The 13,512-nt window shown below is 41.5% G+C and overlaps 1 protein-coding gene across 1 annotated transcript in view; it reads right to left on the reverse strand.

The window, feature by feature from the left end:
- Positions 1–4,351: 4,351 nt before the first annotated feature.
- LOC122555041 (sodium-dependent organic anion transporter-like) overlaps positions 4,352–13,512 on the reverse strand; it is a 54,954-nt gene continuing 45,793 nt past the window's right edge. Inside the window, exons 5-6 of the mRNA XM_087985893.1 lie at positions 10,720–10,877; positions 4,352–6,924 (exon numbers count right to left, since the gene is read on the reverse strand). Coding sequence (XP_087842019.1) covers positions 6,770–6,924; positions 10,720–10,877 — 313 coding nt within the window. The 3' untranslated portion in view covers positions 4,352–6,769. The remainder of the gene's footprint in view (positions 6,925–10,719; positions 10,878–13,512) is intronic.

Raw genomic sequence — 13,512 nt, forward strand, 5'->3', positions numbered from 1 at the left:
CTGCTGCCTCACAGCGCCAGAGACCGGGGTTCAATTCCCGCCTCAGGTGACTCTCTGTGTGGAGTTTGCACACTCTCCCCGTGTCTGCGTGGGTTTCCTCCGGGTGCTCCGGTTTCCTCCCACAATCCAAAAATGTGCAGGTTAGGTGAATTGGCCATGCTAAATTGTCCGTAGTGTTAAGTGAAGGTATAAATGTGGGGGAATGGGTCTGGGTGGGTTGCGCTTCGGCGGGTCGGTGTGGACCTGTTGGGCCGAAGGGCCTATTTCCACACTGTAATGTAATCTAATCTAATCTAATCCGAGGAACAGTAAAATCAACATTTCGGACAAAAGCCCTTCATCAGGAATACAGGCAGAGAGCCTGAAGGGTGGAGAGATAAGTGAGACGAGGGTGGGGGTGGGGGTGGGGAGAAAGTAGCATAGAGTACAATAGGTGAGTGGGGGAGGGGATGAAGGTGATAGGTTAGGGGGAACGGTGGAGTGGATAGGTGGAAAAGAAGATAGGCAGGTAGGACAAGTCATGGGGACAGTGCTGAGCTGGAAGTTTGGAACTGGGGTGGGGTGAGGAAAGGGGAAATGAGGAAACTGTTGAAGTCCACATTGATGCCCTGGGGTTGAAGTGTTCCGAGGCGGAAGATGAGGCGTTCTTCCTCCAGGTGTCTGGTGGTGAGGGAGCGGTGGTGAAGGAGGCCCAGGACCTCCATGTCCTCGGCAGAGTGGGAGGGGGAGTTGAAATGTTGGGCCACAGGGCGGTGTGGTTGATTGATGCAGGTGTCCCAGAGATGTTCCCTAAAGCGCTCTGCTAAGAGGCGTCCAGTCTCCCCAATGTAGAGGAGACTGCATTGGGAGCAACACAAAACCATGCTGACTATCCCTAATCTGTATTTGCCTCTCTAAATGTCCATATGTCCTATCTATTATAATCACCTCCAACAATTTACTCACAGCCAAAGTCAGACTCACAGATCTATAGTTCCCCGGTTTCTCCTTACAACCTTTTGTAAACAAAGGTACATTAGTCACCCTCCAGTCACCAAGCATCTCACCCACACTTATGGATGATGCAAATATTTCTGCAAGGGGTCTCCTAATTTCCTCATTTCCCACAATATTCTGGGATACATTATAGCAGGTCCCGGAGATTTATTCAACTTTATCTTCTCTAAAACCTCCTGAACTTCCTCTTCTGTAAGGTGAACTATTTTTAAAACATCAAAGTTTATTTCTCTGCATTCTCTAGACTCCATTTCTTTCACTACAGTAAAAACTAACACAATATATTCATTTCATATCTCTCCCATCTTCTTGGGTTCTACACAAAAATGACCTCCTTGACCTTGAAGAGGCCCTACCCTCTCTCTAGTTACCTTCTTGCCCTTAATGTATTAGTAGAATCTCTTTGGATTATCCCTAACCTTATCTGCCAACACTATCTCATATCCCCTCTTTGCCTTCCTGATTTCTCTTTTAAGAATGCCCCTACACTCTTTACATTGATTAAGAGATTCAATTGAACCAAATTGTCTATAATCTAAAATAAGATTCCCCTTTATTTTTGACTGGAACCTCAATATCTTTATTCATCCATCATTCCTCAATCTTACCAGCCTCACCCTTCACTCTAACAGGAACAAAATGCCTCTGAACTCTCGTCATCACATTCTTGTATGCCTCCCACTTGTCAGATGTACTTTTCCCTGCAAGCAGTTTATTCCAATCAACTTCTGAAAATTCTTGTCTCATACCATTAAAATTTGCCTTATTCCAATTGAAGATGTTAACTTTTATGGAAGGCTTATCTTTTTTCCGTAACCATTTTGAAATATTAGAATTATGATCACTAGACCCAAAGTTTTCCCCCACATTTGTGGGCGGCACGGTGGCACAGTGGTTAGCACTGCTGCCTCACAGCGCCAGAGACCCGGGTTCAATTCCCGCCTCAGGCAACTGACTGTGTGGAGTTTGCACGTTCTCCCCGTGTCTGCGTGAGCACCCTCCGGGTGCTCCGGTTTCCTCCCACAATCCAAAAGATGTGCAGGTCAGGTGAATTGGCCATGCTAAATTGCCCGTAGTGTTAGGTTAGGGGTAAATGTAGGGGTAGGGGTAGGGGTGGGTTGCGCTTCGGCGGGGCGGTGTGGACTTGTTGGGCCGAAGGGCCTGTTTCCACACTGTAAGTAATCTAATTTGGGCGGTATGGTGGCTCCGTGGTCAGCACTGCTGCCTCACAGCGCCAGGGACCTGGATTCGATTCCAGCCTCGGGCGACTGTATGTGTGGAGTGTGCACATTCTCCCCGTGTCTGCATGGATTTCCATTGAGTACTCCAGCTTCCTCCCACAGTCCATACATGTGTAGGTTAGGTGAATTGGCCAAGCTAATTTGCCCAGAGTGTTCAGGGATGTGTAAGTTAGTTGCATTAGTCAGGGGTAAATATAGAATAATAGGTAGGAGAATGGGTCTGGGTGGGTTACTCTCTGGAGGGTCAGTATGAATTTATTGGGCTAAAGGGCCTGTTTCCACACTGTAGGGATTCCATGATTCTTTTATTTCAGTCACCTGCCCATCCTTCTTGCCCAAAAGAAGGTCTAGTTTTGCTCCTTCTCTAGTAGGAGCATCCACATCAAATAAAATTTTCTTAAACACATTTGACAAATTCTTTACCATCCCAACCTTTAACACTATGGTAACCCCAGTGTTTGGAAAATTAAAATTCCCCCATTATCACAATCTTAATATGCCTATATATTTGTTTCACAATTTCACTCTTATTGTTGGGGGGTCCATAGTACAATCCCATCAAAGTGATTGTTCCTTTCTTATTTGTATTTTCTACCCATAAAATTTCACTGGGCAAATTTGTTGAAATACCTTCCTTAGTGACAGCAGTAATGTATTCCTTCATCAAAAATGTCCCTCCCAACTCCCACCCCATTTTTTGCCTCCTTTTCCATCCTTCCTATAGCATCGAAAACCAGAAAAATTGAGTCTTGTCCATCTCTCTGCCAAGTTTCTGTAATAGCTATGATGTAGAGAAAGTGAGGACTGCAGATGCTGGAGATCAGAGTCGAGAGTGTGATGCTGTAACAGCACAGCAGGTCAAGCAGCATCCGAGGAGCAGGAGAATCGACATTTTGGACATAAGCCCTTCACCAGGAAGGTCCCAGTCCCATGTTGTTGAACATGCCCTGAATTCATCAGCCTTACTTGTAGACATCTTCCATTGAAATAAATACAATTTTGTTCTTCAGAGTTACTATATACTCTGACTGTTTCTTGTCTTTCTTTTCTAACTGAAGTCATTAAAAATGATTGTGCAAAGTTATGACTTTTATGTCAAAATGGCTCATCAGGTAGAGGTATATCAACACCAAATATTCGCAGTTTAAATCATTGTATTGAAACTTTCCAGCTTCACAGAAATAAGCACAACTTTCTGTGATGTTTACAAACAAGTGACTGTGTGGAGTTTGCACATTCTCCCTGTGTCTGTGTGGGTTTCCTCCGGGTGCTCCGGTTTCCTCCCACAGTCCAAAGATGTGCAGGTCAGGTGAATTGGCCGTGCTAAATTGCCCGTAGTGTTAGGTAAGGGGTAAATGTAGGGGTATGGGTGGGTTGCGCTTCGGCGGGGCGGTGTGGACTTGTTGGCCGAAGGGCCTGTTTCCACACTAAGTAATCTAATCTAATCTAATCTGAAAAGTCCAGTATAAGGTAATAAAAGATAACAAGAAAAATCAAACTTATCGAGGGGACATAACTACAAATTGAGGGGTGATAGATTTAAGACAGATGTCAGAGGCAGGTTCTTTACTCAGAGAGTGGTAAGGGCGTGGAATACCCTGCCTATCAATATTAACTCAGCCACATTAGGGAGATTTAAAAAAACCTTGGATAAGCACATGGATGATGCTGGGATAGTGTAGGGGGATGACCTTAGATGAGTTCACGGGTCAGTGTAACATCAAGGGCCAAAGGGCCTGTTCTGTGCTGTATCGTTCAATGTTCTATAACAAATTGATTGAACTTGGAAAAATTCACACACAATTATCCTAAATAATGCAATAACATGAATGATTGAAGAAAACTGTCTGAAGGAGAAATTAAGATCAAAGAGTGGTACTTTAAACACATCACTTCATTCTGATTTCCACTGATGAACTGATGCTTCAGTGTTTTCACAGATTGGGTTATAAAGCCAAGAAATATGAATCAAGGGGCTTTCAAATAAAAACATGGTTATTAATTCACCTGGCATTCGTAATAAATATTCTAATTCCAGGACTTTGCACCAGATATTAATGGTACAGCCTCCAATTAGTGATAAGATAAAAATCAAAATCGCTGATTAAAGTAAGTGCTTATTGCATTGTAATTTTTATCAAGTCATAGTATTGCACCTAAACATTTAGCATATAAAAACCCACCAAGTATAAACAATTCTCATTTCACAGAATGGTTTGCTTAAACTGGATCTGTTGTCATTTATATATTGAATGTTATTGTATTCACAGTAATAGAATATTAGCATGAGTGTATTTGTCAACTGTTAATATAGGTCGTTATGTTATAATGCATGTTTTGTCAATGTGAATTCACTATAACATGATTGATGAATTGGGAAAGCTGATTCTAAAGTGTGAACTTTTAAAAGGTGTGTTAGCTGTAATGCGATTTTATCACCAACACTTTAAGCGCTGTTTCTAAAGCATGACATTTCTATACTGCAGTGTTGCACAAGAATGCAACCATCACGTTATAGAAGAACTGACTGAATACTTTTGGACAAATCATGATTACAAAAAGCTAATTAATGAATGAGAAGATAAATGTGAATGCCGGTTCTAAATCTTGTTAATTTTAAAAATCTTCACTTAGTCCATCCTTGGGTGAAAGCTCATTAGCAAGATGTTATTGGACATGTATTATGTTAAGTATGCACCAATGAGACCAAATTAAAACTTGAAGAAGGGTCACCAGACCCAAAACGTTAACCCTGATTTCTCTTCATAGGTGCTGGCAGAACTGCTGAGCTTCTCCAGCAATTTCTGCTTTTGTTTCCAAATTATAATCTGATGGGGTTGTCACTTATTTCCACACTGAACTTGAAACTAGCTAAAAATAAAGCTACCATAGTCTTACCTAACCATAAGGCTGTTCTCTTAGAGGGAGAGGACTGGTGGTGGTTACCAGTCAGAAAGTTACCTCAGATTACAATGGGATCTTGATCAGATGGGCCAGTGGGCTGAGAAGTGGCAGATGGAGTTTAATTTAGATAAACTAAGGTGCTGCATTTTGGGAAAGCAAATCTTAGCAGGACTTATACATTTAAGTGTAACTGGGGCCTGTTGCTAAACAAAGAGACTTTGGAGTGCAGGTTCATAGCTCCTTGAAAGTGGAGTCGCAGGTAAGTAGGATAGTGAAGAAGGTGTTTGGTATGCTTTCCTTTATTGGTCAGAGTATTGAGTACAGGAGTTGGGAGGTCATGCTATGATGGTACAAGACATTGGTTAGGCCACTTTTGGAATATTGTGTGCAAATCTGGTCTCCTTCCTATTGGAAAGATGTTGCAAAACTTGAAAGGGTTCAGAAAAGATTTACAAGGATGTTGCCAGGGTTGGAGGATTTGAGCTACAGGGAGCAGCTGAACAGGCTGAGGCTGTTTTCCCTGGAGCGTCGGAGGCTGAGGGGTAATGTTATAGAGGTTTATATAATCATGAGGGACATGGATAGGGCAAATAGACAAAGTTTCTTCCCTGGGGTGGGGAAGTCCAGAACTAGAGGGCATAGGTTTAGGGTGAGAGGAGAAAGATATAAAAGAGACCTAAGGGGCAACCTTTTCACACAGAGGGTGGTACGTGTATGGAATGAGCAGCCAGAGGAAGTGGTGGAGGCTGGTACAATTACAACATTTAAAAGGCATGGATATATGAATAGGAAGGGTTTGGAGGGATATGGGCCGGGTGCTGGCAGGTGGGACTAGATTGGGTTGGGATATCTGGTCGGCATGGACCGGTTGGACTGAAAGGTCTGTTTCCGTGCTGTACATCTCTATGAGTCTATAACTCTGTGACAGGGATTGGCCCTCATTCAAAGGAACTCAGTGCCTGACTGAGGGAGCCAGCACTGGGAAGGGAAGGGCGCAATGAGAGCTTCCCACTGCCCATGCTGGCCTCTGATAGGGTGACTTCAATGGTGGGAAGAAAGTGTGGTCTGCAGCTGCTGGAGATCAGAGCTGAAAATGTGTTGCTGGTAAAGCGCAGCAGGTCAGGCAGCATCCAGGGAACAGGAGAATCGACGTTTCGGGCATAAGCCCTTCTTCAAGAATGAGGAAAGTTGGACAAACTTTAAATGAGGCCAGATATTACACATGTGTCTCACAAACTACAACATCCCTGAGGAACATGGGCTCTAAGCAATGTTAGTATACAAACTCTCAATGGGCTTAGGTCAAATTCCTTTCTCGACTATTGTAATAAAAACCATCTTAATTCATCCTCAATACTGCTTTGCTGAAATGCTTGTTGGGCTTTCCTAATGTTGGTGCACTTGAGTCAAAATAAATGAATGTCTGAAGACCCATTTTTTAAAATTAGATTGCAGAACAGATTTTAGAAAAGTGTCCTAGTGTATCATGGCAGCAACATTGTGAAAAAGTAAGGTGGAAATCAGAATATATCAGAAATTATATAGTGCAGGAAACATAGCGGACAGATCAGGAGGAAATCTATTCATCTGTATGATCTGTCGAGCTCTGAAGAGTTCAGGCCTGCTTGTTAAATTAAGTCAGTCATTTCAGAAATGGTGTACTCATTTGGTGCGTTTTCCTCCCTCCTTTGGCTATTGTTAGTCTCCTCGCCTCTCCTTGTCGACTGAGTTGAATCCATTGGTTCAGCAGGACGTTTTTTCAATTTTTTATAAATCTGGTAAGCTGATTGTAACAAAAAGCAAACAATATATTGTAAGCAAAGACAACAACACATTACAAATAATTTTCAGTTGTCAGCTAAAGCACTTATCTATCAGCCTTTGCAAATTGGTACTGAGAAGTCAAAGTACTCATTAAAATCAAGAAGAAAATTACTATGAGCAGAACCAGCTGTTCCATCAGGTCCATTACAAAAATGTTACTGCCCTCAAAAGATTTTGAAAGGAAAAATTGGACAAAGGCCAGAAACCAAGCCTGGAAATTTCTACATGTGAATAACCCATGTCTGTTAATAGCAACACAAACGATATGCAAACTTCATGTTGTTTGAGAACTGTAATGATAGTCAGGTGCAGCCCAGCGTCATATTTGTTATTCAGTTGCTGCTCACCTCCACAGGTTGACTTTGTTTGTGTGCGATGAGCAGTACGTGAGTTTATTCCTCTTAAAGGGGAGATGCATTTTGGTTGCAATCACTGCTGGAGCAGTTAAAAGGGAGCATGTGAACAGAAAGAGTGAAAATGCGGCAACAGACCGAATGGTATACCCTTCAGTTCTCCTCATTCAGCACTGGAGGTTTTGGTGCTGGAGGTTCCCAGAAGGAGAGAGGTCCTCAATCCTTAGAAGAACACAAAGATCTCCAGTCAAACATTCCAAAGGGCAGTAGGAGCAGATAGTCATCATCATCAATGCCAGTCATCTAGTTTTGAGAATCTGGATTAGTGTCATAAAAAGTTCATTGATCTCATACGAGTGATTAAGGTTAGCAAACTTATTTTTACATGCCGTACCCTTACCAATGAATTGCTTACATAGAAAACAAAGGATTTAGGATCAGGAGTAGGCCATTCAGCCCCTCAAACCTGTTCTGCCATTTAATGAGATCATGGTTAAACTGTGCCTTAACTCCATATACCTTCTGATCCTAATGGTCAGACTATGCACCACAGTCTGGAGTCCCCATTCGGTGGAAATAGTTTATCTTTATCTACTCTGTCTTTTCCTGTTAATATCTTGCAGACTTCAATCGGATCACCCTTCAACCTTCCAAATTCTAGAGAAAACAAGCCTAATTTGTATAATCTCTCCTCATAATTTAACCTTAACATTCTTGTAAATCTATGTTGTATTCTCTCCAAGGTCAATATATCCTTCCTAAGATGTGGTGCCCAGATCTGCTCACAGTATCCCCAGAGGGGTTTAACCAAGATTTTGTATAACTTCTGCATTCTTGTACTCCAGTCCTCTGGATATAAACACCAGCATTCCATTAGTTTTATTGATTACTTATTTCAACTGTTCATGGCACTTTAAAGATCTGTGCACCTGAATCTTCAAATCTCTTTGGCATGCATTGTGTACAAGTTCATTCCAACTAGAAAATACCTTGACCTATCCTCTTTTGGTAACCTGACACTTGCTTACATATCATTCCACCTGTTTTGCCCAATCACCTAGTCTATCAATATCTCTTTCTAATTTTATGCTATCACTTACACTGACTACAGTGCCACCTAACTTTGTGTCATCAATAAATTTGGATATATGACTTTCTGCGCCATTACCCAAATTGTTCATAAATAATCCTCATAGAGCTGCTCCAATCACTACTCTCTCATCTCTTACCCATCAACCATCTCTATTAAACATAACCCACACCCAAAACCCATTGTTTCAGCTCACCATCACCTGTCTAGCTTTCCTGCAAGCCTCACACTTACAATTCCAGTTTTCCACACACCTCACTATTCAATTGTGCCTGGAACATCAACCAAACATGATGTGGCACAATTCCTGACATGCTGGCTATTCTCCTGGAGGGCAAGATTACCCATAATCCAAGGCAGCAGAGGTTACGGATAGTATTGGAGTAAAGAAAGAGATGGCAATAATATTGCCAAGAACAGTCAAAAGCCTGAGGCTTGAGAGTATATCAGCAAGAATGACAAAGACAATGACTTTAAAAAAGAAAGAGAACACATGACTATGAGGAAAGCTAACAATAGGTTTTAAAATAGATTACAATAGCTTCTACAGGTATGGAAAAAGTGCGGAAAATAGCAAAAATAAACATGGGTTCTTTGAGGTTGAGACAAGAGCAATTGTAATGGGTAATAAGGAAATGGCAGAGGATGAAAATAAGTATTTTCTGTCAAAATAAAATGCTGGAAGTCTTAAACAAAACACAAAATTCTGGAGAAACGCAGTAGGTCTGGTAGCACCTGTGGAGAGAGAAACAGGAAATATTTTGCGTTCAGTGTGACACTTCAGTATTTGTGACTGTTTTCACAGCTGAACACACAAGTAAATGGTTGGAGTATGATGTGGGAAAGTATAAGATCATTCCTTACGGACGAAGAATACAGAAACTAGGCATTGATGTTTATCTGGATTTGCTGTCCTTGTCCAAGAAACAGAAGGCAATTAGAATGGTGACTTGTTCACTATTTTTCTATGGGTATTATGGGACAAATGTAGGGATACTTTGCCACAACTGAACAGGGCTTTAGCAAGACATTGCTTGGAGTACTATATACTATTTTGGTCCTTTCAATCTAAATTATTAATATCCAGTTATAAACAACTCTTACTTGGGTATCTTTTGAACCAGTCAAGTTTCACCCCTTAAACTTTAAGTATTTGTGTGAAAAAACTGCCAAAGAGGTTTCTGTTTCATCAGAGTTTGGAGGAAGATGTCCACTCTATCAGGTACACAATTTATTGTCCTCAACCAATTTTGTATCTTTATATAAATTGTTTAAATGTGAACATAGGAGGTATAGTTAGTAAGATGCAGATGACATTAAAATTGGAGGTGTAATGGACAGCAAAGAAGGTTACCTCGGAGTACAAGATGGGCCAATGGTCCAAGGAGTGGCAGCTGGAGTTTAATTTAGATAAATGTGAAGTGCTGACTTTAGAAAGGCAAATCAGGGCAGGACTTATACACTTACTGGTAAGGTCCTGGGGAGTGTCGCTGAATAAAGAGACCTTGGAGTGCAGATACATAGTTCCTTGAAAGAAGAGTCGCAGGTAGATAGGATAGTGACAAAGGCATTTGATATGCTTGGTTAGTACACTGAGTATAAGAGTTGGGAGGTCATGTTGCAGCTGTACAGGACATTGGTTAGGTCATTATGGGAATATTGCGTGCAATTCTGCTCTCCGTCCTATAGGAAGGATGTTGTAAAACATGAAAGGGCTCAGAAAAGATTTACAAGGATGTTGCTAGAGTTGGAGGGTTTGAGCTATAGGGAGAGGCTAAATGGACTAGATCTATTTTTCCTGGAGAATTGGAGCATGAGGGGTAACCTTATAGAGGTTTATAAAATCATGAGGGGCATAGATAAATAGACAAGATCTTTTCCCTGGGATGGGGAGCCCCAGAGTAGAGGGCATAGGTTGTAGGTGAGAGGTGAAAGATTTAAAAGCGAGCAAAGGTCAATTTAAGATGGTGGTATGTGTATGGAATGAGCTGCCAGAGGAAGTGGTGGAGGCTGGTTCAATTACAACATTTAAAAGACATCTGGATGGGTATATGAATAGGAAGGGTTTAGAGAGAAATGGGTCAAATGTTGGCAAATGGAACTAAATTAATGTAGGATATCTGGTCGGCATGGACGAGTTGGACCGAAGGGTCTGTTTCCGTTCTGTATATCCCTATGACTCTATGACTCTCTAACTTCTTGCACCCCTCCGTACAGAAATAATATTTCTTTTGATCAGGAAATGTAATAGTGTCCATACAAGTAGACACAGTGCAGAACATTTTGCAGCCTTGTCTTTCATTTCACTTACCTGTTACAAATAATAATCCATGCAAGATTTGAAAGCAAATATAAATGAAAGGGTATGCAAACATAGAGGTGCGTTCATCTGGTTTGAAGGATATTATTAGGATTGTTGTACATAGGTGCCCGTTTTGTGCTCCTGTTTCTAATGCTATTGTTCGACAACTGTAAAAGAAAAACAATAAAATTAGAATAATGATTGTTGAGAAGTCAAGAAGCCTGACTGGACAGGAACATCATTTATTGTTGAACACCAAAGCAGAGCCTGTACACATGGTGTATGTAATCTAGTCTCAGCCCGGGACAGACATCCCTCAGTCTGCGTTATTCTTTTCTTTTCCTTTTCTCTTCTTCAACCCAGAGATATTATCACACACAAATGAGCGACTTTCCCACCACCAAAATCACAGCGACATTTTAAAATTTTTTTTTAACTACTATCCATCACCTATAAAAACACCGGGCTGTGTTTTGTTTCTTTTTAGTAACTTATTTTTCTAATCAATCTGTTCTGAGATGTCATTGCACACCTCTAAAAGAGGTGAGACCTGAACCCAGGACTCCCGGTTCAGGGATAGGGACACTACCACAATACCACAAGCAGACAAAAGGCTCAGGTGATGAGTTCAAGCTGGGCAGGCCATTGCCTGTTACTGGGAGATGTCATATTCAATGAGCTCCACAGACAGATTAATTACTGTCGGTGTTATCATGGATTGAATATGTGATTAAGCTATCTTCAGCATGAAACAGCAATTCATGTCTGCGCAGCATGTTTACCAAATAACTGATAACAGTTAATATGCATCTAAATATTATATTTATTATCCTCAAATCATATATAAATTGTACACCCGTAAACTAAGTTCCATGTCAAATATTCTTAATAATTTATAACACTTTAAATCAGAAGGCTGGTCAAGCAACAACGCGTCATAGTCATCTCAAAGAATCATGTGTTACTGACAACATCCTAGACAATTCCATCACAACCCCTGAAGATGTCCTGACCCACTGATAGAACAGACCAACTTGGAAAAATCATTTAGAATAACAAGGGCAACACAACTGCTGACCAAACTGCCCTTGTCTTGAAAGATATATCTGCTAGGCTAAGCTAATGGCAGATGGTGAGAGAACCAACATAATGGATAATCTATTTGATCTCACCCACACTAATCCACTTGTCATGGATCCATATGTATTGATAGGAGTGATCACAGAATATTTCTAATGGTGACAAGGTCCCATTTTCACACTGAGGACATGCTCCTTCATGTTGTGTGGCACTATCACTGTGCTAAATGAGATAGACTCGATACTAAACGAGTATTTTGCATCAGTGTTTACTGTGGCAAAGGACATGGAAGATGTAGAATGTGTGAAATAGTTGGTGACAGCTTGAAAAATGTCCACATTACAGAGGAGGAGGTGCTGGATGTCTTGAAAAGTCGATGAATCCCCAAGACCTGATCAGGTGTACCCAGAACTCTGGGGGAAGCTAGGGAAGTGATTGTTGGGTCCTTTGCTGAGATATTTGTATCATCAATAGTCACAGGTGAGATGCCAGAAGACTGGAGGATGGCTAACATGGTGCCACTGTTTAAGAAGAGTGGTAAGGAAAAGCCAAGAAACTATAGACCAGTGAGCCTGACCTCAGTGGTGGGCAAATTGTTGGAAGGAATCCTGAGGGAGAGGATTTACATATATTGGGAAAGGCAAGGACTGATTGAGAATAGTCAACATGGCTTTGTGTGTGGGAAATCGTGTCTCACTAACTTGATTGAGTTTTTTGAAGAATTAACAAAGAGGATTGATGAGTGCAGAGCAGTGGACATGATCTATATGGACTTCAGTAAGACGTTCGACAAGGTTCCCCATGGGAGACTGATTAGCAAGGTCAGATCTCATGGAATACAGGGCAAAATAGCCAGTTGGATACAGAACTGGCTTGAAAGTAAAAGACTGATGATGGAGTGTTGCCTTTCAGACAGGAGGCCTGTGACAAGTGGTGTGGCACATGGATTGGTGCTGGGTCCACTACTTTTTGCCATTTATATAATTTGGAAGTGACAAAATGAGGTATAGTTAGTAATTTTGCAGATGACACCAAAATTGGAGGTACAGTGGACAGGAAAAAGGTTACCTCAGAGTACAACAGGATCTTGACCAGATGAGCCAATGGGCTGAGGAGTGGCAGATGGAGTTTAATTCAGATAAATGCGAGGTGTTGCATTTTGGGAAAGCAAATCTTAGCAGAACTTATACAGGTTTATTGTTCCTTGAAAGTGGTGTGTCAGGTAGATAGGATAGTGAAGAAGGTGTTTGGTATGCTTTCCTTTATTGAACAGAGCATTGAGTAGAGGAGTTGGGAGGTCATGTTGCGGCTCGACAGGACATTGGGTTAGACCACTTTTGGAATATTGTGTGCAATTCTGGTCTCCTTCCTATTGGAAGGATGTTGGCAAACTTGAACAGATTCAGAAAAAATTTAAAAGGATGTTGCCAGGATTGGAGGATTTGATCTATAAGGAGAGGCTGAATTGACTGGGAGTGTTTCTCCTGGAGCGTCGGAGGCTGAGAGGTGACCTTATAGATGTTTATAAAATCTTGAGGGGCATGGATAGGTTAAATAGACAAGGTCTTTTCCCTGGCTTGGGGAGACCAGAAGTAGAGGGCATAGGTTTAGGGTGAGAGGGGAAAAATTTAAAAAGGACCTAAGGACTGACTTTTTCATGCAGAGGGTGGTACGTGTATGGAATGAGCTGCCAGAGGAAGTGGTGGAGGCTGGTACAATTGC

This window comes from Chiloscyllium plagiosum, unplaced genomic scaffold (genome assembly GCF_037043375.1).
Source record: "Chiloscyllium plagiosum isolate Xiang-an unplaced genomic scaffold, Cpla_swu_hap1 HiC_scaffold_1, whole genome shotgun sequence".
NCBI classification, from domain to species: domain Eukaryota; kingdom Metazoa; phylum Chordata; class Chondrichthyes; order Orectolobiformes; family Hemiscylliidae; genus Chiloscyllium; species Chiloscyllium plagiosum.